This window comes from Dryas octopetala, chromosome 1, assembly GCF_963921425.1.
Source record: "Dryas octopetala chromosome 1, drDryOcto1.1, whole genome shotgun sequence".
NCBI lineage: Eukaryota > Viridiplantae > Streptophyta > Magnoliopsida > Rosales > Rosaceae > Dryas > Dryas octopetala.
This window is the reverse complement of record NC_141366.1, coordinates 12,101,547-12,127,936: the sequence shown is the minus strand read 5'-3', so window position 1 is coordinate 12,127,936 and position 26,390 is coordinate 12,101,547. Positions and strand designations below refer to the sequence as shown.

The 26,390-nt window shown below is 37.1% G+C and overlaps 5 protein-coding genes across 8 annotated transcripts; 1 reads left to right on the top strand and 4 right to left on the bottom strand.

Annotated features, from left to right (window-relative positions):
* Positions 1 to 801: 801 nt before the first annotated feature.
* MMDH1 (Lactate/malate dehydrogenase family protein) lies at positions 802 to 3,570 on the bottom strand. The gene is made up of 7 exons (XM_086232826.1): positions 3,268 to 3,570; positions 2,989 to 3,162; positions 2,723 to 2,891; positions 2,481 to 2,542; positions 2,242 to 2,363; positions 1,801 to 1,918; positions 802 to 1,201 (listed from the first exon to the last, which is right to left on the bottom strand). Exons 1-7 carry the CDS (start codon positions 3,499 to 3,501, stop codon positions 1,061 to 1,063), a joined length of 1,020 nt encoding a protein of 339 aa, XP_086088952.1. The 5' UTR covers positions 3,502 to 3,570; the 3' UTR covers positions 802 to 1,060.
* A 788-nt stretch (positions 3,571 to 4,358) lies between these two features.
* On the bottom strand, positions 4,359 to 8,983 carry IPT9 (isopentenyltransferase 9). The gene is made up of 11 exons (XM_086232816.1): positions 8,676 to 8,983; positions 8,105 to 8,158; positions 7,650 to 7,692; positions 7,341 to 7,449; positions 6,854 to 7,052; positions 6,345 to 6,567; positions 5,562 to 5,656; positions 5,394 to 5,485; positions 5,224 to 5,299; positions 4,788 to 4,924; positions 4,359 to 4,710 (listed from the first exon to the last, which is right to left on the bottom strand). The coding sequence occupies exons 1-11, from the start codon at positions 8,937 to 8,939 to the stop codon at positions 4,647 to 4,649; spliced, it is 1,356 nt and encodes a 451-aa protein (XP_086088942.1). The 5' UTR covers positions 8,940 to 8,983; the 3' UTR covers positions 4,359 to 4,646.
* Positions 8,984 to 9,763: 780 nt separating this feature from the next.
* TBL31 (trichome birefringence-like protein (DUF828)) lies at positions 9,764 to 11,928 on the top strand. The gene is made up of 5 exons (XM_086229466.1): positions 9,764 to 10,137; positions 10,420 to 10,591; positions 10,863 to 11,062; positions 11,261 to 11,407; positions 11,550 to 11,928. The coding sequence occupies exons 1-5, from the start codon at positions 9,764 to 9,766 to the stop codon at positions 11,902 to 11,904; spliced, it is 1,248 nt and encodes a 415-aa protein (XP_086085592.1). The 3' UTR covers positions 11,905 to 11,928.
* A 204-nt stretch (positions 11,929 to 12,132) lies between these two features.
* LOC147297934 (mucin) lies at positions 12,133 to 17,334 on the bottom strand. Of its 3 annotated transcripts, none has more exons than XM_086252989.1 (6): positions 17,308 to 17,334; positions 15,724 to 15,830; positions 14,244 to 15,591; positions 14,046 to 14,162; positions 13,224 to 13,375; positions 12,133 to 12,518 (listed from the first exon to the last, which is right to left on the bottom strand). In XM_086252989.1, the coding sequence occupies exons 2-6, from the start codon at positions 15,817 to 15,819 to the stop codon at positions 12,351 to 12,353; spliced, it is 1,881 nt and encodes a 626-aa protein (XP_086109115.1). In that variant the 5' UTR covers positions 15,820 to 15,830; positions 17,308 to 17,334; the 3' UTR covers positions 12,133 to 12,350. The 3 variants fall into 3 exon arrangements, with proteins under 3 accessions (XP_086109115.1, XP_086109132.1, XP_086109123.1); XM_086253006.1 differs by having other exon boundaries at positions 14,046 to 14,159; XM_086252997.1 differs by having other exon boundaries at positions 15,724 to 15,827; positions 17,308 to 17,324.
* Positions 17,335 to 18,652: 1,318 nt separating this feature from the next.
* LOC147297933 (RNA-binding (RRM/RBD/RNP motifs) family protein) lies at positions 18,653 to 25,248 on the bottom strand. Of its 2 annotated transcripts, none has more exons than XM_086256298.1 (2): positions 23,752 to 25,248; positions 18,653 to 19,078 (listed from the first exon to the last, which is right to left on the bottom strand). In XM_086256298.1, the coding sequence occupies exon 1, from the start codon at positions 25,088 to 25,090 to the stop codon at positions 23,753 to 23,755; it is 1,338 nt and encodes a 445-aa protein (XP_086112424.1). In that variant the 5' UTR covers positions 25,091 to 25,248; the 3' UTR covers positions 18,653 to 19,078; position 23,752. The 2 variants fall into 2 exon arrangements, with proteins under 2 accessions (XP_086112424.1, XP_086112418.1); XM_086256292.1 differs by lacking the exon at positions 18,653 to 19,078 and adding an exon at positions 20,621 to 20,953.
* Positions 25,249 to 26,390: the final 1,142 nt, after the last annotated feature.

Sequence of the window (26,390 nt, the reverse complement as noted above, 5' to 3'; positions counted from 1 at the left end):
AATGCATCAAGAGTATAAACATTTAAAATTCTCAAAGAACAACTTGGGAGACCCTAAATCATGACATGAGAAAGTCTATGGTATAACTTTAGAAGTGTCAAAACATAGCTTGAGATATCACTATATTAAAGGGCGTAGATATAACTTTATGATTAGGAAAACTTAACATAACACATGAATCAGAGTTCCGCCTTTTATTTTAAAACAATCTAATTTTCTCCAATATTTCAAAATGTTTTGGAAGCTCAATAGTATTTGAAAGCTAACTTAAAAAATAAAAAACCATCTTGGGTATTGAAAAAGTAGTATGAAATTTTCAAGTGTGTACATTATAAGTATATGAATTTTCATATAATTAGCATGAATGGTATGACACATTGTTTGAACTTTGAATGGCACTTTACCATCAAAACATATTCATTAAAATTTTGTGCATTCATCTAGCTATTACAATTAGAGTTTACTATTCCCTTGAATCCCCTTGCCATGGGATTTAGCAGAAAATGTGAAATTGAGTTAATTTAAGGTTTTTGAAGGAGATGGATTTGTTGGATTTTGGGGAAGAAACCTTAGGGATTTTCCTGAATATATATATCTTAAATATTAATTTTTGCATTTCATATAATTGTATACTTTGTATTTAAATTAAGAGGACTTTCAATTAAGAAATTAGGCTTTGTATTAATTTTCGTGCTTCATATAATTGTATACTTCAATATTCAACTAACAAGCAAGTGCTCAACAGGAGTGCGATTTATACAAATGAGAAGACTGCCATATTTTTTCTCTGAGCAGGAAAAATGAGTCACATTGATAACAAACATTTTTGATGAAGTTCAAATCCCATAACATGTCATGGGAATTATTAACATAATTTTGGTCTATTAGAGCCTACTCCAATCAAAACAGCAATGCCGGTGCCGCTGAAAGCAAATAAAAATACAACACTACTTGGACCAATGCAAAATTTTGATATGTTAATGTCTAGATGGGTGGATAACCCCCACCCCCAACTTGATACCCTTCTAAATAAATGCTTCTGAATACATTACACTTTAACTTAACTCTGGTTGGCAAACTTGATACCCTTCTCAATAGATGCTTTGAGCTCAGGCTTCAGGCTTTCCAATCCTTCCTTCTCATAGTCGGAGAGAGCACCCAACCCCAAAACTTCCTCCACACCGTTCTTTCCAAGCCTCACCTGCAAACAAACGCAGGGGATGCTTAATTTCTTATCACAAGAAACGTAAGAGAAAATAAAGCATTCACATTTTCATAATGAATGGACAAACATAATAAATTAGATTGAAAACTGGCCACTGTACTAGTGCGTATCCATCAACCATGACGGAGATAATCAACTGACCAATATGCTATCTATAGACTGCTTGCACTCCCATGAGTATGTGTGACAATGTAAGTTTTAACTTTCATGGAACAGCTAGTATGTATGCAACTGAAATAGTTGAGGCATATCAAGTATATTTAAACCATCTAATGAAAGAAAAGTCATTAATAGCCAAAAGGGGCAATACACACTCTTTAGCAAATACATTTCTACACTACTCCTGTTTCTCGAAGATAGGACACCAGGAGTGCTGTAACCAAGGCACAGACCATAGTAATGACTACAAAAATGGTGAAATTTGGAGACATGCTAAATGATAATACTCAAACTACAGGTGCATTAAGAAACGAAAATAGATTTGAGGGAAAACAAAGGGAAAGAACCAACTTTTTAATCTTAAAAACCCAAAAAAGGTTGAGGCAAGATATCCCAACTTTGTTGAACTCACTAACCTTAGAAGCAAAGAAAGGAAGTTCAGTGATGTTCGATTGCACAAACGAACATTCCACAACATCTGGGACCCCATTAAGTCCCTTCAGACAAGCATCAGCGAAAAGAGCTCCAGCATAGCTGCAAGTTACAAGGCAAGTTAGTCCAGAGCAAAACATAAATTTCCTTTCTTTGATCTTACAACTGCAGAATAGAATATAAACAAGAAAATCGATGAAGTTACAAGAAAGGGCAAACACCACGAGGGAAGAAGCATACAACACCATGCAACAGCGATGGAACCATAACATCGCTTAGGCAAGAATGCCAATTAGAAAACATTCATCAAATAAATCAAATTTTGTAGATTACATGAGCAAATATAAATTTTAACTTGAAATATGCACATATCATAAAGCATATACAATTAAGAGTACATATGATGGTTTTATCCCAAAACTTACGCCATTGACAATGTTGCAGATCCCTTTCCAGCCTTTGCTTCCACAACTTCTGTCCCTCCCTCTTGTGTTCTCTTTGTCAAAGCCTTGATAACATCATCAGGCAAATTGGCTGTTGGGGTGGCCTAAAAAATATCCAAACAAACGGTACAAAATCAGCCAACTCTTAGCCAAACCAAACGAAAGCAGACGCCACATACAACCCAATACAAATGGTTTAAACGTAATTAAGGGATATGCACCTGAGAAAATAGTGGGAGAATGGTAATGCCAGCATGGCCACCAACAACCGGTACATTAACCTCTGCAAACACACACGCAAGTTTTAATACACAACCCAACAAATACATAATCTTGCAAATTGCATCTAGCTAAGTTTCAAATATCAATCTTATGCAAAAAACGAGAAAAGGAAAACACAAATGATACAAACACAACCAAAAAGAAAGAACTTTTAGAAGATTGGTCAATAATGTATACATACCAGCAACATTGGCATTGGCCTTGCCAGCATAGAAAGTCTTAGCCCTGACGACATCAAGAGTAGTCACACCAAACAACCTCTTCTCGTCGTACTTCCCTGCTTTCTTCAACACCTCAGCCGCAATGGGGACGGTAGAGTTGACAGGATTGCTAATCATATTAATTAGCGCCTAACCAAAACAATCAGCCAACAAATCAATTCGATTAAACAAGTAAATATTTGTGAATAATTCAGAAAACGAAGATCAGAAAGGGATGAAGGCTCACATGGGGGCAGTACTTGGCGATGGCGGAGGCGAGAGACTTGACGATACCGGCGTTGATGTTGAAGAGATCGTCACGGGTCATGCCTGGCTTTCGGGGCACACCGGCGGGTATGATTACGACGTCGGCTCCCTCCAAGGCTTGGGCCAGCTGCTCCTCGCCGGCGTAGCCCTTGACCTAATCATCACCATCACCAACATCAAGCAAATAGTTGGAATCGATTCGAAAACTGCAATCAAGTGAATTGAAGAGAAAGGAAGGGGGTGGAAGTAGTAGAAGTACCTCAGATCTGGTGTTGATGTGGCTGACGTCAGCGGCGACACCAGGGGTGCCGGCGATATCGTAGAGGGAGAGGTGGGAGACGAGAGGGTTGAGCTTCATGAGGAGAGCCAAGGGCTGCCCGATGCCTCCGGCGGCGCCGAGGACGGCGACCTTGCGCTCGGGGACGGACTCCGTCGCGTAGCCACGCTGGGCGACGCGGTGGACGGATCTGACGATGGACATGGACGGCCTCATTTTTGTTAGCTGCTTTGGGAGTGTCGATCTGCTGCTCAACACTACGCACTCACTCTGTTTTTATGCCTGGTAGTTGTGTCTGTCTCTATTTATGCTACACTTTTTTGTTGGATACTATTTTATTTTATTTTTTAATAATCAGGGTTAATAACCTAGTAAAATTTCACACAAGGCTTTCATGTACGCATATTCTAAGAATATGTCCTTTTCTAAAAAGATTAAAATGATTTACGACTTGGCAATTTCATTTTGTTAATTGTTTGTGTTTACTTGGCAATTGAAGCAAAGCTTATTGTATTATATAACTGTACAAAGGCTGGACGCTGCATAACATGGTGGCCTAAATTATATTGTTGCTTTCATTGTCGAAATAAGGTCAAGGACTCAAGATTTAAATGTAGATATAAAACTAGCTGTTAGTCTACCTAAAAGAAATTAAAAAACAGATGAGGCCCCTACACATGAGTCATTACATTGTCAGCGTTGTTACTTAATAATCATGTGTGACTCATCTTATTTGAATGGTTGGTAATCAAGCTATGTTGTTGTTAAAAATGGTAAAATAAAATATTTTCTAAAGCGTAAACTGCATTGTACAACTACTAGCTCTTATGTTACGATCAACCTTTTTCCCATTTTTTATGTCATTTCTAATAAAATTGTTTACTTTAAGATGTAGAATCATCATTTAACTGATTTTAAATTTTAACTGATTTGAAACCCAAAATTCAATAGTTAAAACTTACGAACTAAACAACTAACAAGTACCACATATTCATTGGCGCTAGCATCCGCAATGGGGTTAACCATTCGAGAGATGGACTAAATGAATGTAAATTTTAGTCAAGATCAAAGTCTAAGAAAAGGTAGTCATTTTTCATTAAGGATTTCAAAGGTGGTCATTGAAAAAAAATAATTATAATCCAAATATTGAACATTGCCAAGAAGTCCTCGAGTTGCTGCAGAGATACAAACGTTATAAGCCAGAGCCCCAAAAACGAACCTTTGCAAAGAAACAAACTCCAAAGTTGTTTCATGAGATTTTCTGATCCTGTGAGGACAAAATAAGCCTCATTCAAGTGGAATGGTGGATGATCATATTACACTGATATGCTTTGGCAAAAATCAAACTACAATTCCTTCTTTCAGACTTGTGTTCTCCTTATCCAGTCAAGAATATCTAAACAATCTTCTCGGCTGACAAAATGCCTTCACGAGTAAACAAAACTATTTAGCTCTTTGTTTCAAGAATTAGCAGAAAAACATTCAATTTTCGTAAACTATACCTATTTTTAGTTCGATAGGCCTTCATTTCCGTAACTCCTCGGCCTGATAAATCTTTCCTCATTCTTAGTGATTCAGGCACAATTAAATTTCCACTTTTGTCATGGTATGCATCATAAATGAAGTTAAGCACACTTTCCTGCAAAAATTGTCCACTATAATGATTGGCATGAGATTAAAAAGGAAATATATTTAACAAAAAAACAAGCCCATATTGTTAATAACCAGGAACTTGTCAATCAAACATAATTAAGCATACATGGGCTTCGGTAAAAATTAAAAAAGTGTAAAAAAAACCCTTGCACAAAATATAATGTAGGAACAACTTCTGAAGGAGGAGGGGAGGAGGGGAGGAGGGGAGGAGGGGAGGAGGGGGGGAGGGGGGAGGGGGAGCAGAATCTTTCTTACAAATAATGAAAACAAAATTGGAAAACATACCAAGGGTTTGGAAGCATCAAGCCAGTGATAGATATGCTCGGTACGAAACCATGTCAATTGCCGTTTTGCAAAGTTTCTGCACAATAATTTAACATATTCAGTGTTTGTATGTAATGGATGAGAATCTTGTGTAAACTCCGACACATAAATCTGAAGAGAAAAAGTATTACCTAGATGCTTTCTGAAATTCAGATAAAAAATTGTAGAACTCTCTTGGAGAACTACCTCCTTGCTCTCTACACATCAATAGATATTCCATAGCCTAAAATCAAATAGTTCTTAGCGTCACTACTTATTGCAAATAATAATCAAATGTCCAAATAATATAAGATGTATACTTGTCTGTAACCAATTGCTCTGGTAGCTGAATCTGAATTTGGAAGAAGACCCTCATCAAGAAGCCATCTGGCCTCAGACAAGATACCATCACTTCCTGTAGTCAATTAAAACATAGAAAATAAAACAGCTCATCTGCATTAACGTTGAATGTCACTGGAAGTTTACACTAGAAGGAACAAAACTATTTTGTCTTAAAAGGGCAAGAGGAAAAGCTCTAAGAAAGATTTCTCTTCTGAAAATTCACACAAAAAGAAAGAAAAAGAAAAAAACTTTCCTAACTCATTTTTATCAATGAATAAACAAAAAAGTACAAATCATTCTTACTGTCAATTGAGAAAATGCATTATTCAAATTCATATCAAAATTTCAATCAATATTCATTAAACACACACACACATACGTATATATCAAATCAAAACATCCATGTGTTGAAGTTTGGCTGTTGAGAAGATGTAGGAAAAGGAAAACATATATAATCTGAAGTTCAATGGTTTCAAAGAAATACCCCACATGCTACATTACAAGTTCATTTTCTTGTTTAAATAGAGAAAATACTGACTTAATTTTCAATAGCATATGTGCAATTTGGTAGCATGTGATGGACATTTTTTGTTCTAATAAAAATGCAACACCTCTCTCAGATAAGTCTGATAATCAGTTGAAGCATATAAAATCTCTAACAGATGATCAGCTTATGTAAAACAAATGAAATTGTCTGATATGATTTTGAAAACTGAAAGATGAATGATCGATTTGTAGTAAAGTACCACAATATGATTTACCTGACAGCATAGCTTCACATCGGCAATCAATAGATCTATAGAGATCAACCCTTTGGCTTGAGAGAAAAAAGCAAATAAAATCATAGTCCAATTCCTTTGATTTTACTTCCTCCACAGCATCAGTAGAAGAATTGGTGTCGTGCGTATATACTACACTAGGATCACATTGTTTCCGGAAAGAATCGTATGGTACTTGAAATGCAGATGGAGGTGAGCCACTAGACTGTCATTTCACAATATGTAGTATACACATCCAACATCAGTAAAGTTGTTGACAGGGGATAAGCTTCTAAATGAAAAAACAATGCAAGTAAATGGTCAATATTGAGGCAAATTTATCAACTAAAATATTTAAATGTGTGTGTCTGTTTGTGTCCAAAGAATACATCATTTTGTTTCTATTTTTTTGTTTGTTTGTTTGTTTGTTTGGGGTAGGGATGGGGAGTGAGAGAGAGAGAGAGAAAGAGTCCAATGTTCATATATATAACCAGCAAACATTACAAACTAACCTTAATGATCTCAAGGCTGCGTCTTAACCGATACCAATCATTGGCAGCCAAAAGTTGAGCCTTAGGGTCACCTGCGTTGACCACGAACTGCACAGCTGCATCCCAGTCTTCATTTCTTTGTAAATCGGCTAACTCAGAATACACTTCGGATGCGATCTCTTGAGAGGCTTTAGGAACATCAGGTTTTCCGTATATAAGCCTTATGTTTACAACAACAAAATAATGTATTAATAAAAACCAAAAAGAAGAGAGAAAGAAATAATTAACATGATCACTGTTCATTACGGGGGTTTTGTATTCAAATTCAGCTTTGAGAAGCCAAATTAAATGGTGCCAATATCACCAATCAACTTGTAGATGTCAGTTTAAAAGATATTGCGTTTATGTGTGCTCAACCCTCTAACTTTGAAAAGAAAATACAAAAACTAAAACTAATAAAAGAAAGTATATTTCTTAAATATCATTTATGCAAGAATATGGCACATACCACCGCAAGTACAATCCAGTGCCACCAGTAACTATGGGGACACGGCCACTATCAAGAATGCATCTTATAGCTTGCCTTGCATCATCAAAAAATTTCCCGACAGAATACTCTGAAGAATAAAACATGTGTTGAATTGGGAGAACAGAAATATCCAATGTTCCAAACCTAGCAGTAGAAAACTCAACATCATCCAAGCATCCCGCAAGAGTCAAGACCCAATTTTCATTCTAGCCTCCAAACCATAGAAGATGGGAACATAATATGCTATTATACATTTCTACATGATCCTTAAATTTAGTGGCAACACACCTTCAGCTGGGTGCAATATGTCAATCAGATGATGTGGCACCTCCTGCACCAAAAAGAGATAAATATAACTTTGGATATTGTGTTATTTGTTAAAGAAGATAATATGAATCGCTGCAGCTTGAAAGGCTTGAGACTTCTAGTTAGAAATTAAGGAACAATACCATCCAAAACAATCATGTTAGAAATAATAAAAAAAGCAAAAATTAAGCAAAACATAAGACCATAGATATTAGATACAAACATTGGAAAATAAAAAGAATTCAAAACCTCAACAGCTTTACGATCAGTGTTGCCAACCTTATTGTGACACTAAATTATTAGCAATACAATGAGTAAACATAAAACTAACATGATATACATGCAAGTGAAAACAACATACTTTAGATTACCATTAAATTCAATTTCAATGGTAGAAGCATGCACTAAACGTTAGTATGTCTCAGTTAGTCAAGCACCTTTCTATCACCTGGTGAAGGCTTGGCAGATCCAATATCAAGACCCCGATATACCTGTGACACAAAGGCCATACCAAATAAATTCACTTTAAGCAATATAGCACTACTTGTTAATTGTTATAAGCATCAACAGAAGGCAATTCAATCGAGGCAATGTCATATTGATGGAGATTGAATATTTTGAGTTATCTTCCATTTCAATGCTTATAGTTATTTTAATCTGTATTTTTTATTTAGATGTTATACTTTCTTTGGATGTGTTTTCCTATTTCAATTCCTTATCTAGTTTGTTAAACAGACCTTAGCATTACTGACTGAAGGAAGGCTTGATTAATGAATTAACCACAATCTTCCCTCTTCATGTAGTGCTCTATATATCTTCCTCTTTTATAAACCACATTTATAAACCACATCAACTTCTTTTCTATTCTTTTCCTACATTTTCTCATGAACCAAACATAAGGGTTACTTCAAAAGAAACTAAACTTATTTTCTTTTGTTTTCTCAGCAGTCAGCACCCAAACTGAGAACAGCAAAAACCAGCAACTGGGTATTTTAGTTTTGCTCAAACCTGGACAGAGTCAGCGCTGATAATCTCGCCATTGAGCCGCTTAGCGAGCTCCAAAGCCAGCCGGCTCTTCCCAGCTCCGGTGGGCCCAGATACAACTATCACCTTCTCCTTCTCGGCACTCTTGGTGGCTGAAACAGAGCACGCGGTGGTCAAAGGTCGCCGGCGGAGAGTGAAAGTGAACAGCGCAGTCGAACGGAAATCAGGCTTCTTCGACGAGGATGGGAAGCGCGGGCAACATGTACGGACGCCACTACTGATAATCATTTTCGGGTTAGAGAGACACGTTTTGGATTGGATTGGGTTGTTTTTTGTTTTGTGGTTTTTTTGTTCGCTTGGGTTTTGGAAGGGGTTTTGGGTCTCAGCCTTGGCCCATGGGGTGAGGTTACGGAAGTTTTTTTTGGGTCATAGATGGTTTTTTTACCCTTATTTGAGCAGTTTATTTTATTAGATTTTTTTCCCAACCCTTTGTGTTTTTTTAAGGGAACCTCCGCAACCTTAAAGTTAGGTTCTATTAGGCATATCAAGTAAATTTAGGTGTTTTACTATCAATGAGTGTTCAAATTTAAAATATTTACTCTATTATTATTATTAGATTACCCATGCGAATTTAGACCATTTTGTATGTTTGAAAAATGTTACGCAGGTGTTTTGTTCTTTTTGAAACTAACATCATTTTCAGTGACAAAAGGTCTTTATCCCAAACTTCAGGGTCCGAACAATAAGCCCCTGAGCAATGCATATATTTCACCATCTGAAGGATGCAGAGTCAAAACAGACAGGACCTACACCTTACCAACTGCTGATGTCCTCCAATTTAGGGAGTTTAACATGCTACCTCTCTGATAATCACTTGGCATAAGTAGATTATTTACTACTAAATGGCCCCCATAAGAATTCAAAGAATCACAGCCTGATTTCAATTTAAAATGAGACATACCTAAAACTTGATCCTACCAACTGGTGGTTGCATGTGTTTACTTCACCAAAAAGACTTAAAACTCAAGGTACCTGTTCAAATACTTAACCAATAAAATGTCTTGTAACAAACACAACCTTATCTATCATCTTCATCACCTCAACTCCCCCAAATGACAAAGCAGCTCACTCTTGATCGTCGGATCCAAACCCTCTTCCCGGTTGCATTGGCTTCTCTGCTTGTCCTAGGGACTGTACGACTAGTCCTAGACTCCTTGAAGAGCAATCACAGCTTTGCCTTTCAGCTCTATGGCAGGCCAAGAGCTGAAGAACAGAGACCAGCAGTTGTTGTTTCCCCTGAGGACCGCATTGATGAAAGTTGCAATGTTTTTGAAGGGAAATGGGTGTGGGACAATGAGTCCTATCCTCACTATACAGAAGAGAGCTGCCCATACTTGGTAAAACAAGTTACTTGCCAAAAGAATGGTAGGCCTGATTCTTACTATAAGAATTGGAGGTGGCAACCTAATGACTGCAAACTCCCAAGGTAACAATCTACATTTTGCAGACATTATAAGGACACAGTATGACAGTCCACGTAACTATGAAGCATTATCATTCTTTAAAGCAAATTTATTGTGCTTTGAAAACCATAACAAAATGGACTTATTTTATGCCTTCTTGTACTTCCTAGGCCGTGAACTACTTCTTGTCAATTTGACAAGAAATATGTCTTTAATTAGGCATTTTATATGGGATGTGGTTGGAACCAATCAACCATCTCGTGTCTTTTTCTTTTCTTAGAAAGTGGCTTTGCCTTTGACTTCAGGTTTGATCCATTGAAGCTAATGCAGATTCTGAGGGGCAAAAGGCTGATGTTTGTTGGAGACTCTGTACAGAGAGGCCAGTTTGAATCCATGGTCTGTATGGTACAATCTATAATTCCTCAAGGAAAGAAGTCACTCCAAAGGATCCCTCCTAGGAAGATCTTCAAAATTGAGGTAAGCATTCTACTGCAAATTTCTACACATAAAAAGTAATACTACATAGACTATATTTACCGATCACATTGCTAATCACATCTCTCACAAAGATGAGACTCATCTATATGAGTGGATCCCACTTCTATGAGACGTGTGATCAGCAATAATTTGGGCTTAAATGGTAGTATTCATGCAGAAAATTATCTTCTTCTTGAGCTATATTTTTTAAAGTAACAACCTGATTAATTTTGGCAAACCCAATTAACTTCACCCTTTTCTGCTTTCCCAGGAGTTCGATGCATCAATTGAATACTACTGGGCTCCGTTTATTGTGGAGTCCATTTCGGATCATGCAACAAAACATACTGTACTAAAACGGTTGGTGAAGCTTGACTCCATAACTAACCATGGCAAACACTGGGAAGGAGTAGATATATTGGTGTTTGAGAGCTATGTATGGTGGATGTACAAGCCTACAATCAATGCTACGTGAGTCACATTTTTGCAGGGCGTCCCTATGTTAATATATAGTCTCATTGTTCAGAGTTCAATTAGCTAACATATTTGATCACCCAAATGCAAAAGAAAATGAAAAATGTTGACATTGCTATGGGACCATTTAAGGCATCTGAGAAGATGAGTTGGAATTTAACAATGTTTAAGTTTGTTTGTTTGTTTTTTCCCCAGATATGGATCTCCATATGATGTCCAAGAATATAATGTCACTACTGCGTACAGTTTGGCTTTACAAACTTGGGCAGAATGGTTAGAGTCCAGTATCAACCCTGAAAGGCAAAAGGTCTTCTTCATGAGTATGTCTCCAACACATTTATGGTGAGTTTCACAGTTCCTCTCAAAACATTTTTTAAAACAGAAAAAGGAGAAAGAAAACACTTCAACTCAAAGGGCTCTCTCCAGTCCCCAAACCCTCCCCAATCATGAAAAGTGAAAAAATCATAGAAATTTCTGTTTGTAGGAGCTGGGAATGGAAGCCTGGAAGTGATGAAAACTGCTTCAACGAGTCATACCCAATCCAAGGTTCATACTGGGGAACTGGTTCAAACATGAAAATCATGGATATTATAAACGACCAGTTTCAGGATTTGAAAGTTAAGGTAACATTTTTGAATATTACCCAACTGTCGGAGTACCGAAAAGATGCGCATACATCAGTTTATGGGGAACGCAAGGGCAAGCTCTTGACAAAGGAACAGAGATCTGATCCAAAAATTTTTGCTGATTGCATACACTGGTGCTTACCTGGAGTTCCTGATACATGGAATGAAATTTTGTATGCACATTTGCTAAAGAGTCATCAAAATCTTTTGTAACTTTATTTTTTGTGCAAAATGAATTTAATAGTTGGGCCTTTGATGAATCTATGAGAGGTGGTACAATTGTATGTTAGTACTGAGGATTAGTATTGCAGCATTTTGTTAGTTAGAAGAAAAATGAGTGTGAGAGACAACTGCAAAAGCAGTTGTATTTAACTCTTTTCTTCTTCTTCTTCTTCAACCAAAAAACAACTTTAATTTAGTGAACAAAGATATATAAAGGGTATCACATTATTGCAGCTTTCTCTAAAAAACAATGCTGATCCGGCTAGAACTCAATACTGTCAGCTTAACTACTTTATTTTGTGTATTTCCACAATGAAATAGAGGCTAACATCAATCATAAAATTTCAGTGTGGTATTATTTCCGACATATTTATCTGCAAAGGTAAGCAGCCTTGTAACCAGTCCGATTGCAATTATTTACAGAGAAATTATTTTACTTACAGGAGCTCCCATTCAGAGTCACATGCATGATGAGTTTGAAAATTTTCCATGTTAGAGGGTGTTTCTTGGCTGGAATCTATATCAGTGTCTCCGTACCAAATTGCTAGCTGTTCATACTCCTTTTCCAACCTCTTCTTTGATGCAAAAGCATCCCTGATTTTTTTCTGTATTTAAAATTTTAAAAAAATAAAAAATAAAAAAAAATCAGTCAGGCTCATCTTGTTGATCAGGCACATAATGTTTTGATAGAGCTTCATATTTCCAAGCACATTGCATTCAAACAAAAGGTTTAGTTTCTTTTCTGTACAAGAACTTTTAATTTTTGATAAATCATTGATTCTCAAGAAAGCCCAGATGGGTGACTACAACATAAATCTGTATTAAGGATTTCACAGTAACTATGCCTTTTCCAATAAGAGAGAGAATCCAGAAGCATATTATCAAGTATTTTAAATGCCAGTCGGAAATGATGCATGTAGTCTTTATTTTCTAAATGATTTCAATATAAATTTAGAAGTGTTTGAACAGTGGAAAACCATCTAACATATATATTAAGGTAATTATGTTTAAATTGGGTTTGATTAAAACTCGACAGAATTGTGTTTAATTGGGTTGGTGAAAACTCTTTATTTTCTAATTGATTTCAATAGCCTTCAGCTTCTTTTTCCTAACATGGCCTCTGGAATTGTGCCTTCGAACGAAGATTCTGTAATAACACTTAAAACGCGAAAGCAGCGAAACAGGTTATGCTACCATCTGTTAATATTCGAACAAATGCAATATGAAGAACCTTTCTAAAATTACATTTTCTTCAACTAAGCATAACACCATGGAAACATAGAGGGAGGATTGGAGGGAGGAAAGAATACCTTGTATGATCTTAGCTTTCTTGTTCTGCAAGATATAGCATGAAGTTCACTATCATCGACAATGACACAGCTCTCCTCAAGCTTCACCTTAGCATGCAAATCAATAGTTTCCATTGAAGAGGCAATATCACAACTTGATTCATTTGACCATCCTATAAACACTTTACAAGATTAGAGATAAGGTGACATCTAAAACACATCATAGAAAGCAGATGCAAGGGATAGTTATGGTTTAAAATAGTGCCATTAGTTGTCATGTACACCAACATACAAAAGTAGCAAAAAGGGGGCACTTCAGTTGTCAAGTCAAAATACCAAAATAAAGTCAAGCCCAACATTGTAATTTTATTGAAAGATCATCCGAACTCTTTTCTGCATTTCAATTATCTCATAAAGAAGTTCAGGTCCAATTTGGCTTTCTTATTCGTATTTTGACATATGATAATGCATTTCTGTATGTTAAAGGTGCATTGCGATCTTATAGTGACTCTATGGTATTATTCATCAAACCTCATGTGGTTATATCCATAACAAAATGAGGTTTCTAATTGCTTGAAGTAAAAGTCAAAGAAGGGAGGGGGATAAAATGGGTGGTAGCTGAAGTATACACTTACCCCTAACAAAATGAGACAATAATTACTTAATACTTGGGGTTAAGGTTTTGCAATATTAAAACATAAGAATTAATTATTGCATCAGTGTTATTGTTACTACTAACAAACATATAAATAAATGATGACACGACTTTGGGCCTTGGGGTTTCAAAAGTGGGAGAGGAGAGGGGAAACAAATAAAGTAACACATGCACATTCTATGGCATACCAATATTAAAAAAAGACATTACAGCCTCAGATTGAACAGACTCGTAGTTCTGAACTTGCTGTTCTCCAGATGGTACTCTCAGAGGCATGGTCTCTGTAATCCTGGAAGTGCCTTCTGCTGTAACATACAAGTAAATGAATACTGATTGTGAAAGGAAAGCAAGTATACTTCTATAATAAGGGAATCAAAAATACTAACTGACTGATTCGAGTGATAGGACACTGCTGAATGAAGAGAGTCCCATCTTCACATCTTTATCCTTACTGGACATAGTTAGGGATGAAGAATTTAATGGGAGTCCATTAGAACTATCAGAAACACAACCAGCCGCCTCAACAGAATTATGACAAACCACTTTTTCCAGGGATAAGTTTTCAGGTGAATACTCAGAGAGCCTCAGAGATTCATTAGCATCGGAGCTGCTGAAGGATGCAAACCCCATCTCTGATACACTGTTCTCCCCAGATACAACTGAAAATACCATTTCAGAAGTAGTATTTAAAGCACCAGATATACACTCAATTTCATCAGCAAAATTATCACAAACAGTATATTTTTGCGGGGATTCAAACTCCAACCCAAGTGCTGAGTTTTCTAGGGATAAGTTTTCAGGTGAATATTCAGAGAGCCTCAGAGATTCATTAGCATCGGAGCTGCTAAAGGATGCAGACCCCATCTCTGATACACTGTTCTCCCCAGATACAACTGAAAATACCATTTCAGAAGTAGTATTTGAAGCACCAGAAAGACACTCAATTCCATCAGCAAAGTTATCACAAACAGTAGATTTTTGTGGGGATTCAAACTCCAACCCATGGGTTGAGGTTGCAAGAGAAACCTCAGACTGAACAGCATGCTTATTTTCATGATTACTATGAACAAATACCCCAAAGGGTGACAGTGTAAAGTCTTCTGCCACACTAGGAGAAGTTAACTCCAACAATATAGGTGTAGACACTTCTATGGAAATTTCTTCATTGTTCGCATCTGAGTTTTCATTTGTCAAAATGTCATCAATCTTTCCCTCAGATAAGTCTGACCCCTCAAGAGTATCCATGGAAGTTGGATAACTAAGTTGATGTCCAAGGTGACATTCACTCAACTGGTTTGTCACAGGATCCAATACATTGGACTCTGCAGGTGATTCCTTTTCAGTTGCATCTAACGAATTTTCCTCTAGGTTTTTCCTTGGCTTAGTACTAATGGCAGAATTCTCTTTAATAGCCACATCTTGAGTGCCATGTTTGACAGAATCACTTGAAGGAGGAAGTATATCTTGGATGACATCAAAACAGAGTTTCTTCACAGGATCCAATAAATTGGACTCTGTTGGTGATTGCTTTTCAGTTGCATCAAAAGAATTTTCCTCTGAGTTTTTCCTTGTCTTAGTACTCATGGCAGAATTCTCTTTAATAACCACATCTTTAGTGCCATGTTTGACAGGATCACCTAAAGGAGGAAGTAAATCTTGGATGACATCAGAACAGAGTTTCTTCACACTTTCACCCACTGTCTGCACCTGGCCTTCAACATATTTAATTGTATCCTGTGAAAAAATTCTATTCAATATCATGAAATGAATTGACAACTGCAGTCAATGCATGCAGCAACAAAACTAATCGAAGTCTAGAAGCAAATGACATCTTTTCTTTTAGGCTTATTCTTCTTTCCTTATTACCTGATTCACAATATCATCCACCTCCTGACATATTGCTTCAAACTTCTGGTAAATGTTTCCAACCCAGTTTATACCTTTGAGTTTTAAATCCATCATAACTTCACCTGCTGTCAGTCAAATGATAATTTTTAAGGATGTACATTACTCAAACTAAAGAGGACAATAAAAATCAAAATCCCAGCAGAAAATTTATAGCAACTAATCCCATCAAATTGACTAGTTTGAACAGCTTAAAACTATTTATATACATGCAATGCCAAGAATGTTTCCCTGTCCTCCACGGCTGTGAAATAGGCATCCTAGTTCAAATAAGATTCATTTCATGTAACTATTTTCGAAAAATTAACTGGACATCACCATAAGGAGGCCCAAATTTTTTTCTTTTATCATTTTTAGCATCTCTTGAGTATGCTTCCATAGTAACTCCAGTAAGAATAACAATAAAAAAAATAAAAATAAACAAGGAAAGAACAAAAAATGTATCAACTATATAGTACATGTAACAGCAGTAGTGGAGAAAAAAATGGGTGAAACATATAATTATCAGGGTGCACCCAATTAAGGTATTATAGGGTTATGGTAATTGCAGTAAAACAGAATACAAAACCCTATAAGAGATAGAAGCACCACATGAGAACTTCAGGAGTCAAACCAACCAGAAAATAGGATCAAAACAAGCAAACTGGTCTAAACCTGACAGTGAATGAGCACATTAAAGATCAATTAATAAAACAAAGTATTTATGATGGATATATTAAAAAGAACTCAGAAAACTGAAATAAGAGTGGATGTACATAAAGAGGAAACCAATGTCTAGCCAACCAATCCTAGGCTTCGAATTTTCTCATATTTGAGCATTTCAATTTCTTCTACAACTATATATAAATTGCATGAACTTGTTTCAAAGTTACTCAAATTCAAGACGTTTGCCTAATCTTTAGCACTTAAACAATATATACAGCTCAAGGCTTTGCTGGCTTTGCATAAACAGATGTGTGCAAGCGCATACTTAAGTGGGGTTTTTTTTTTCTTATTATAGTAGGATCAAACAAACTGACTTTAGGGTTTAACAAAATTCACCTTAATTTGTTATATATGCGTCCTCCACTCAATCCAAGAGCAAAACAGAGGTGTTCAAATACAGATCACATACTGTCACAATTGGGTCATTAAATTAATTTGATCATACTCTTTCACCATAATCAAACTCAATCCCAATACCCCAATGCATACTGAAACTAATTCACTGTCCATAATTCTTTCTTTTCAGGAAAAAAAAAACGCTAGCTTGCGAAATACATACAAAGATACTTAGATACATACGCATATACATACATAAACACACAGATACATACATACATACATACATACAGACATACATATACATATATATACACATACATAAGGAATTGATATAGCTCAGAAAAGGGAATTCGAGAATTCCTTCTTCTTCTTCTTTTTTATCAAAACAGAAAAGAAGAAAGAATTAAAGCATAAGAATTGAGTGGAGAAGAGACGAAATTTGAATGAAGAAGAAGAAGGAAGAGACAAAAGAATAGGAGGCGGAGAAGGATAAGCGGAAACCTGTAGCAGCCGGTGAGCTCAGGTGGACATGGGGAGTGGCAGAGGCAGAGAGGTTTAGGAAGAAGGGAAGGGTTTTAAGTTTTAACTCGAACTTAGTTAATTAAAGAATTTATTTTATTAAAAATAGGTGGCAAGGTTCTCTTTCAACTATAATTCTGGTCCAACTAAACTTTTGGTTGCATACAACATAACAAGTTAAGAACTAAGAAGGAGTTGACCCGGATGCGCTCTGTTTTACTTTTTCGGTAAATGCCATGCCAGTATCTCTCTTTTCTTTTTATTTCTTTTTGCTTGATAATATTGTGTCTTTTATTAACTATTTTTTAACAATATAATGTTTTTTTTATCTCACTAATGTTTTAAATTTTTTTCACCTTAATATATGATTTATAACATTTTGTTATTTTTTTGCCATATTTTCTATTTACAATTATTGACTAATATCTTATGTATGAAAACTTTCGCATCACGGCCCGAGTTGTGAGGGTCTAATCCGGATCCAAATACTATACGGCAATACATTATGTTCATCATATACAAGAACGTCTTTATGCATGAAAACTTTCTAATATATGTAGGATGGACACCATAAATTGTCATATAAGAGATATTATGATATAGGAAAAATATCATGTGTCGTTGTATAGGGATGTTCTTATACATGATAGGGCAATATGTATCACCATAAAGTATTCAAGTCCGGAAGGACTGCTCTCATGTATATTATTTTGTACCTAGATAGAAATTTTCTTAGAAGCCTTTAGTAAATTAAGGAGTTAGGAATGGGCCTTTTGTAATTTTAACCCCTGCGATTTAGTATGTGCGTGCCAATGTTTCTTCCACATGGTCATTGATCGATAGGGAATGTTTTTTTATTTTTTATTTTTTTTGTTTTTTCATTATTTTCTGAAACGTTTTATAAAGTTGAATATGGATTCATTGAGCGTATTAGAATATAGTTTAGAACTAATACAACTACAGCAGTGCAGTAATGGTTATGCCGATTTATTGGCTCCCCATGTTGTTCAAACAACTTGGCCTTTGGACTGTGGCCTATTGTTAAAGAAAATATGTCGAAAAATTCTAAATAAGAAAAATATATGTCAGGGAACGGACTAATTGTAATGGCTCAAATAGTAATTGATAGGTAATTACACCAAACAAATAATTGATATCATTATCATTATTGGAAAATACAACCTACAGTGATAATCCGTTTATTCATGATATTTATTCTCTTATTTATTTTCTTAATCTTGAACTCAAAGATTGAGACTTTAGAGCAAATGCGTGGCTAAGGCTCAGCACTGTTTCCATTAAAAAGTGTGTACATTTATTAGAAGAGAAGATGTAGGGTAGGCTTGTCTTTCCAAGTTTCAAACTTCACCAAATGGTAACAAAGAGCATAAGAAGGTCGATATCATAAAACAAAGCAAGAATAAAGTTGCAAAATGATTCTCAATTCCCATTGCATTTTTGAGCAGCTTTTTAACATAGAGAATTCATCTTTACACAACTTACACGTATACATACCAACTACATACACAGAGTGGCAAACTTGAGCCACTATTTTGAATTTGAGATCGTTTATTAGGTATTGCCAGCTTTAACGAAGGCATACAAAACAGCAGACATTATCTACTCACCCACCACCTTCATCTGCTACAAATCGACGGCCTCAGCTTTGGTATCAAATATCCCTCCTCTACATCTCCACTTGCGGTCTCCTCTACATCTCCCATTCCACAACTTACACCACCCCCTCCCCCCACTCCAAAAAAAGAACGATACATTAAGTGAAAAACAAAGAGAGTAACGACGGTATTATTTGCAAGTTTCTGGGTCGTATCATGTCAAAATTACACAAAAGAATACAATGATCAAGTCACAAATGAACCAAAACAATGGTGTTAAACAGAAACAAGAGCAAGTGGTCCAAATTTAACCAGAACATAATCAAAACAATCATACTAAATCAAACTCTTCTAGTTACCAAGCAAATATGACTACAGACAATCAGAAAATGATATCCAATTGAATAATGATATTCCAAGTTAACATCCGGAATTCATGACTACCAATTTTTTCATTCTGTAGCACAACTTCAAATCTCCAAAAAAGGAATCATTATACAGGACCAAAGGCAGATTCCCACATTGTTTTAACAAGCACAATGCATAGGGTGGTAGCATTGAGAGTTCGGTCACAAAACACCATACAAATGCGAATACGGCAACTCACCACAGACATAACAGATATAGCACAAACAGAAGTCGGAAAAATGTGTACAGACTATCAAATTACACTGGATTATAATAAAAAAGAAAAGAAAAATCAACTACACTGGATGGCCCAACAGAGGATATCAAATTTCTGCCCAGATAGCTATCATCACATAAAATGAAATGCAGCACAAAGGTCAACTGTAAAAGCAAAGAACAACTATCATCACAGCCAAAAAAGCAACCAAGCTATGCCATATAAAATATAAAAAAATGATATCATGGGTTCATAAATGAAAAGAACTATAAAAGTTGAGCAGGAAAGAAAAACAAAGCACAAAGCTAACCTATTCATCCACCTCCATATAAAACAGTCTTCCAGTACGTTAAACAAATGCACATCTCACAACAATCAACCAAAAACCTCTCTCTCTCTCTCTCTCTCTCTCTCTCTCTCTCTCTCTGTGCTAGAGAAAGACCACATGAACCAAAACAGAATCAACAGTCCAACAAAACTGAATTGCAGTCCTGCTCAACTCAATCAAAAAGATCTCAAACGTATCATAAAAAACCTAGCAACACCACCATTTTTCACAATCAAGAATTATATGGTCACCAAGAATCTCTATAATAAACCACCTTTTGCTTAATGAGTTTGCTGTCCAACAAGATTTTCCATCAAAACATCAGCACTAACCACAATAAATCCCTATCAAATTTTGACCAACTCTGATGAATGATCATACCCCTAAATATTTATCAAAACCAAACATGATCATACCTCAAACTGGGTAGGGGGAAGAAAAAAAATCAATCCAAAGAAATTGCAAATGCATCCAAAACAAAACCAGAAGATGTTCACACGGAAGAAAGAAACCAGCACATAAATAGACACAATTTGGTCAAGACAGCTGATACAGAGGGAACCGAAGTCCCCGCACCAAGCATGTAGGGTTAGTCTCACCAATGGAATCTCACAACTACATAAATTTAATACATGTACGCATATTTCTAATACATAAATAATATCAGTAATAAACTCAGTAGCACCCAACATCAGGAGCTCCACCCAAATAAAGCCACATCAACAATAAGAAAACTTTCAAGTAAATATCAAACCAGCAACCACGGTACAATTTTCTCAATTAAAATAAAATGTAAATCAGTAACTATATAAAAAAACTATACTTATATTAAAATCCCGCAAATCACATTAGTTCCTGACAGAATACAACAACTAGTCTAGTTTAGCCACTTGACTACCATAACTCAGAAATGACCAACATCTTAAAAGGTGCAGAAGAAGTGAGGAAGTTGCTGCAAAAGCATAGCTAATACAATCATCAAACCAGAGCATATTAGTCTGCAATCACGCAATCACCAGAAGCACATAAAGCATCTGCGCCCAACAAGCGGTCATACACCTGAATCAAACATCCATCAACAACTCAATTCATAATTAATTGAACCATAAAGCACACAAACAGCTCAACTCAACAACCATGCAAAACAGAGTTCACACAACTTGAAGCAAATAATCAAAACAAACCACAAAGCATAGTTACAGGTAATATGTCTTTCTTACTAACATACAAAATAAAAAATGGATTGCTACATTATCCAAATATTTGAAAAAGAGTCGGAAAAATTAAAAAAGGAGAACCTTCAGGCTGAGAAATCAGAAACAAATAACTGGAACTATTCCTGTAAAATACACCATATTACCAAAAAAAAAAAAAAATAACAGAACCACATCCAAGTTCTGAAGCTCAATTCCATCATCTTATAAAAGACTTAAGACTTCCACAAAGCATTTTTTTATCAATACTTAATGGTAAAAACAGTTAGAATAAAGAGCTACTTGCCTAACATCATATACAACATCAAAGGGAGGATATGTTTTGATGGTCTAATGCGTAACTTCAACAAAATTTTGCGCCCAACTAATTTCATATCCGCATCCAACTACTTTCATACCCAACAAGTAAACAACACATTTTCCTCATATAAATGTGTGCATGAGAATACATAATCAATTGTCAGTTAGACAAGCTTGAAAATGGGTTGCAAAATAAACGCAAGCACAAGCATACTCCCACTACTTCACTAACCCTCAAAGTCAACTTGTTTACAAAACTTCAACACATACAATTTCATCTACATCAACCTCAATCCCTAAAGCCAAAAATTTATGGTGCGTTTGGATGAAGTAGATTTAAACTACTAAGGAATACAAATGATGTGATTTAAAATTCTAGAATATGTAAATTCTCTTGTTTGGATAACATGTAAACATAATGGAATTTATACTAGTTTTATTTTTTTATGCATCAATTAAAAAAAAGTGATGGTGATGGTGGCAACAATAAAAATGATGCTTGTGGTGAGTTGACGACGGTGGTAGGGGTGATGGACCACAAGCGGTGGGAGAAATGGTTGCGGCGATAAATGGGGTGCTAGAGGTGGTGGGGATGGCGGTGGTGGTGATGGTGGTGATGGTAGTGGTGGCAGCGGCAGTGATGGTGACAGCGGCAGTGGTGGTGGTGGTGGTGGTGTCAATAGTGGTGACGGTGGCGGTGGTGGTGGTAGCAACGGCATGGTGGTAGTGGTGGTGGTATTGTGATTAATTGGCAAGGTGATGGGTGAACACGACTTACAAATTGGAATGTTGAAAATGACACCAATTTAGGTGGAATTTAAAGTTGGAATTTACAACCCTCAAATCCCAAGTTTTTTTTCCACATAGAATTTAAAAAATTCTGTATTTACGGACCCAAACAAGGAAATTATAGCATGTAATTTCTTAAATGCTGAGTTTTGTTTAAATTCCAAGTTTTTTTTTCCATCCAAACACACCATTATGGTTTGAAAACTCTGACTCCAGTCCACTAATGGTCATTAGACGTGTAACATTATCACATTTTCTGTTGCACACTTCAACTTAAGTTATGCTAAGATTCTGAGTTAATTCCATCACATCCCCAAAAAAAAAAAAAACATTGCAAAAGCAAACAAATGGGCACACGAAGAAAAAGTCTACCCCCCAACAAGTGAAGGCACAAAAAAGGATATCAACATTCATTCTCAAGTATTATGCCTCCACTTTATGAATCTCAATACACATTGAACAAAAGAACAACTCATCCATACTCAACCAAAATCAGCAAACAGAATTAATAACATGATCAAGTGGACAAAGCATCTCGGAAAAGGTGAACTAAAATCCATACAATTCCTCCAGCTTTAAGTGGTAAAAAAGTACAACCAAACACATCAGTCAAATTCCCAGTTCTATATATTTTATCCATTAAGTAAAAGTAGCCCAAATTCTACAAATAATAGAAATATTATATATGAAAGATCAGAAAGTAGAATGCAGAAAAAAAAAAAAGTCGAAAACTAGGATGTTCATTATATACGAAACATAGAAAACCTCATTAAACCTAACAAATAAAAACACTTTTTTCCTGGAAAAATTTAACCACTTCAACTTTGGGTCATATAAGATTATCAGAAATCAAAGAATGGGTTGGGTTAAAATGCAGAAAGGTTATCTCACTCACAAAATGCTAATCTCAGAACCATAATAACTTCAAATTTTGGTGTTACGGAAATTAAATTAGGACATGTTTGGGAATTATGACACCAAGCATGGTTTTGGTATTACAGTTATAAGATTCGCTTAGCAATCACGTGGTGTTGGTTCCTCTTACATATCAACAAACACAAAAAATTATAATGTAATTCACTAATTCATGCATATCAGATCAAGCAATTCTGCTCAAATTGAAACTTTGGAGGTCACACAATTAGGATGAAGGCCATGACATTTCATGAAAATATTTGATACAAATAACAAAACCACAAAGAAAATCAATATAAATGCTACTACAATCCATCTTAAGTAATATAAAAACACCTGCTATAGGCACAACAACCACAACATGAAAAAGACTGACCAAAAGAATCCATAAAGTCACACACACACACACACACATGTGATCTCACACAGAGAGTTAATGTGTATCTTAGGCAAGAGACATTTAACAAATTCCAAAAACAACTGCAAAAAATTGGACAGAGGCAAAATTATACACAGGGAATCAGGGATGCAAGCAAGAAACCATACACAGAAATACAAAGCACCAAGCAATGCAACAAAAAACCATAGCACAAAATTAAACACAGAATAGCAAAAACAAACATATAGCAATGAAAATACCTCAGTAATAAGGTGGCACATTCGGGTATATTCCCCCTTGCGGAACCCTTGGCACCGGTGATGTTCCAGCTGCCTGGTGGTGTTGATTCTGAGACGCATATGACGACAGGCCATAGTGCCCACTCTCTGGATACCTACCAGAGGGCAATCCACCCGAGCTCGGCGGCAATCCATACAAAGATGACCCAGTACCAGCGCCACTACCAGGAGCTCCAGCACCAGACCCAGCACCTCCCAGACCACCAGCAGCTCCACCCAAACCACCAGCACCACCCAGACCATAAGCCCCAGCTCCAGGCCCGCCATAATTACCATAAGGACCACCCAACCCAGCGCCATAACCACCAGCACCACCCAAACCCGACTGAGCCTGGCTTCCGACAGACGACAACCCCGGCCCACCCAATGGATGATGACCCAACGGAGGTGGACCCTGAAGCCCACCAGAAAACCCACCATAAGACCCAATCCCACCTGGTCCACCATACTGCCCCGGAATCGACGACGGCGGGGCCATCCCCATCCCATCTCCGTGCGAATTGGGCCCGCCCACGGGTCCCTGACCCTGCCCCGCCCCGTCGGCACCACTGCCCGGCTTGCCCTTCTTCCCATCAATAGCCAATTTACAATTCAACTGCTTCCCCTCAATATTCTTCACGGGATCAACAAGCGCCGCCTGAGCTCCCTCCGGCGTCTTATACACGAACAACGCATACCCCCTGCACTTCCCGGTCTGCTTATCAAACCCTAGCGGCCCCTCCTCTATCTCCCCGTACAGCGAGAAATGCGCCAACAGCTTATCGGCCGGCATTTCGTACGGCACATTGGCCACATAGATCTTCCGCAGCGACACGTCCACGGCGTTGTTCGAAGTCGTGTTCGAGGCCGAATTGCCCGCGGCCGCGAGCTGAGTGACAGTCATACGCCCGTCAATCTTCTTGCTCGGCTCCTTCAGAGCCAGCAGAGCGCCGTCGACGTGCTTGAACGTGACAAAGCCGTAGCCTTTGCTCTTGCCAGTGGTCTTGTCGAGGATGACAATGGCCTCTTCCAGCTCGCCGTAGGCGGAGAAGAGGGTTCGGAGGCCCTCCGTGGTGGTGTCCCAGCCGAGGCCGCGGATGAAGAGCTTGCGCTGGGCGGCGTCCGGATCGGCGATCGATCGGACGGCGTCGAGGACGTCCACGTGGCGAGAAACGGCGTCTTGGAGGATGTCGAGGAGTTGATCGGGGGTGAATCGCTCGATGAGCCTCCGAGCGTCCTCGGGAGCGAGTTTGGGGATGGAGTTATCGGTGTCCAAAACGACGCCGTTCTCGTCCAGCTTTCGCTTCTTGGTTGGGTCCATTGGGGACTGGGGGAGGAGGGGAGAGGATAAACCCTAACCCTTGAGATGAGAGGAGAGCAAAGAGTGAGGGCTGAGACGGCGCGCACTGTGTGTGTACTGTTTGCGCGATATTCTGTGTGGTTTATTATATATTGGGAATTTGGGGATGAAGAAGGATGGGCCGCTATCAAGGCAGTGTTGGGTACCTTGGGCTTATTAAGAGTAATATTATGGTAAAGGACTAAAGGGTGATTTTATGAATATCCAAATATTTGATGTTGACACCCATATTTTATTTTCTTAAATAGCAATTATACCTCTTTTTAAAATTGTTAGAAAAAGGCTTACTCTAGGTCTAAAATAAGAGTAAACCCAAATCGACTAGAATATTGATCACAAACTCATATCTGAAACTCACAAATCAAATCAATCTCTTTCTCTCAAAACCTAGAAAATCACCAACATTCCAATAAAAATTAAAGAACCCAAAAGAGGAAATCAATAAATATGGACTACCTAAGTGACTATGTAACTTTTACAATCACAAAACTTCTTTAATAGCACCAAAACCGACTATAATTTACTGTTTGTCTTCGATGGCTACGATCACCACCAACACACTTGATGCCTCAAGTACGGGTGCCCTCTCTTATTTTTTATTTTCTTAATTTTATGTTTAGGTATCAAAGATAATGAAAATTTGCATACCTAACTCATACAATCCTAATTTGACTGGAATAGTTTCAGATTTTCATCTATTGCAATGAGATTGCATCACCATTTCACAGCCTCTCTTTTTTCATCAGTGTTGCGCAAATCGTGGAGATCATGGCAACATCAACGTTGCCCAGATAATGGCCGCTTCGTGGCTAGTGGCCATCGAACCTCGTTGTGCAAAATGTGATATGTGTGGCAGAAGGTCTTTCTTCGATTTGCAACTCATATCTAGAAGAGGTGGAGTGTGGGAGAGAGAGAAAAGCTATAGTGAATCTACTTGGGTTTGAGAGTGTTAATAAAATATTTATATTAAAGGCATTTTAGACATTTCAAATTTCAATAGGGTTAAAAAGGTAACACATTTGGCATCATGCCTGAAAAAGTATAAGCCCCGAACGAAGGCTACATAGTGTAATTTCTCAACTGTTATCTCCACTTTTTGATCCCAACTAATGTTTTAGTATTTTATTTATTCAATAATTGGACCAACTTTAAACCTCATGTATTTGCATCAAGTAAGAAATTGTCGTGTCATCTTAACGAACAAAAGTTGAGATAATAATTGATGTCTCTGGTATTATTGCTAAAACTTTTATCAAATCTC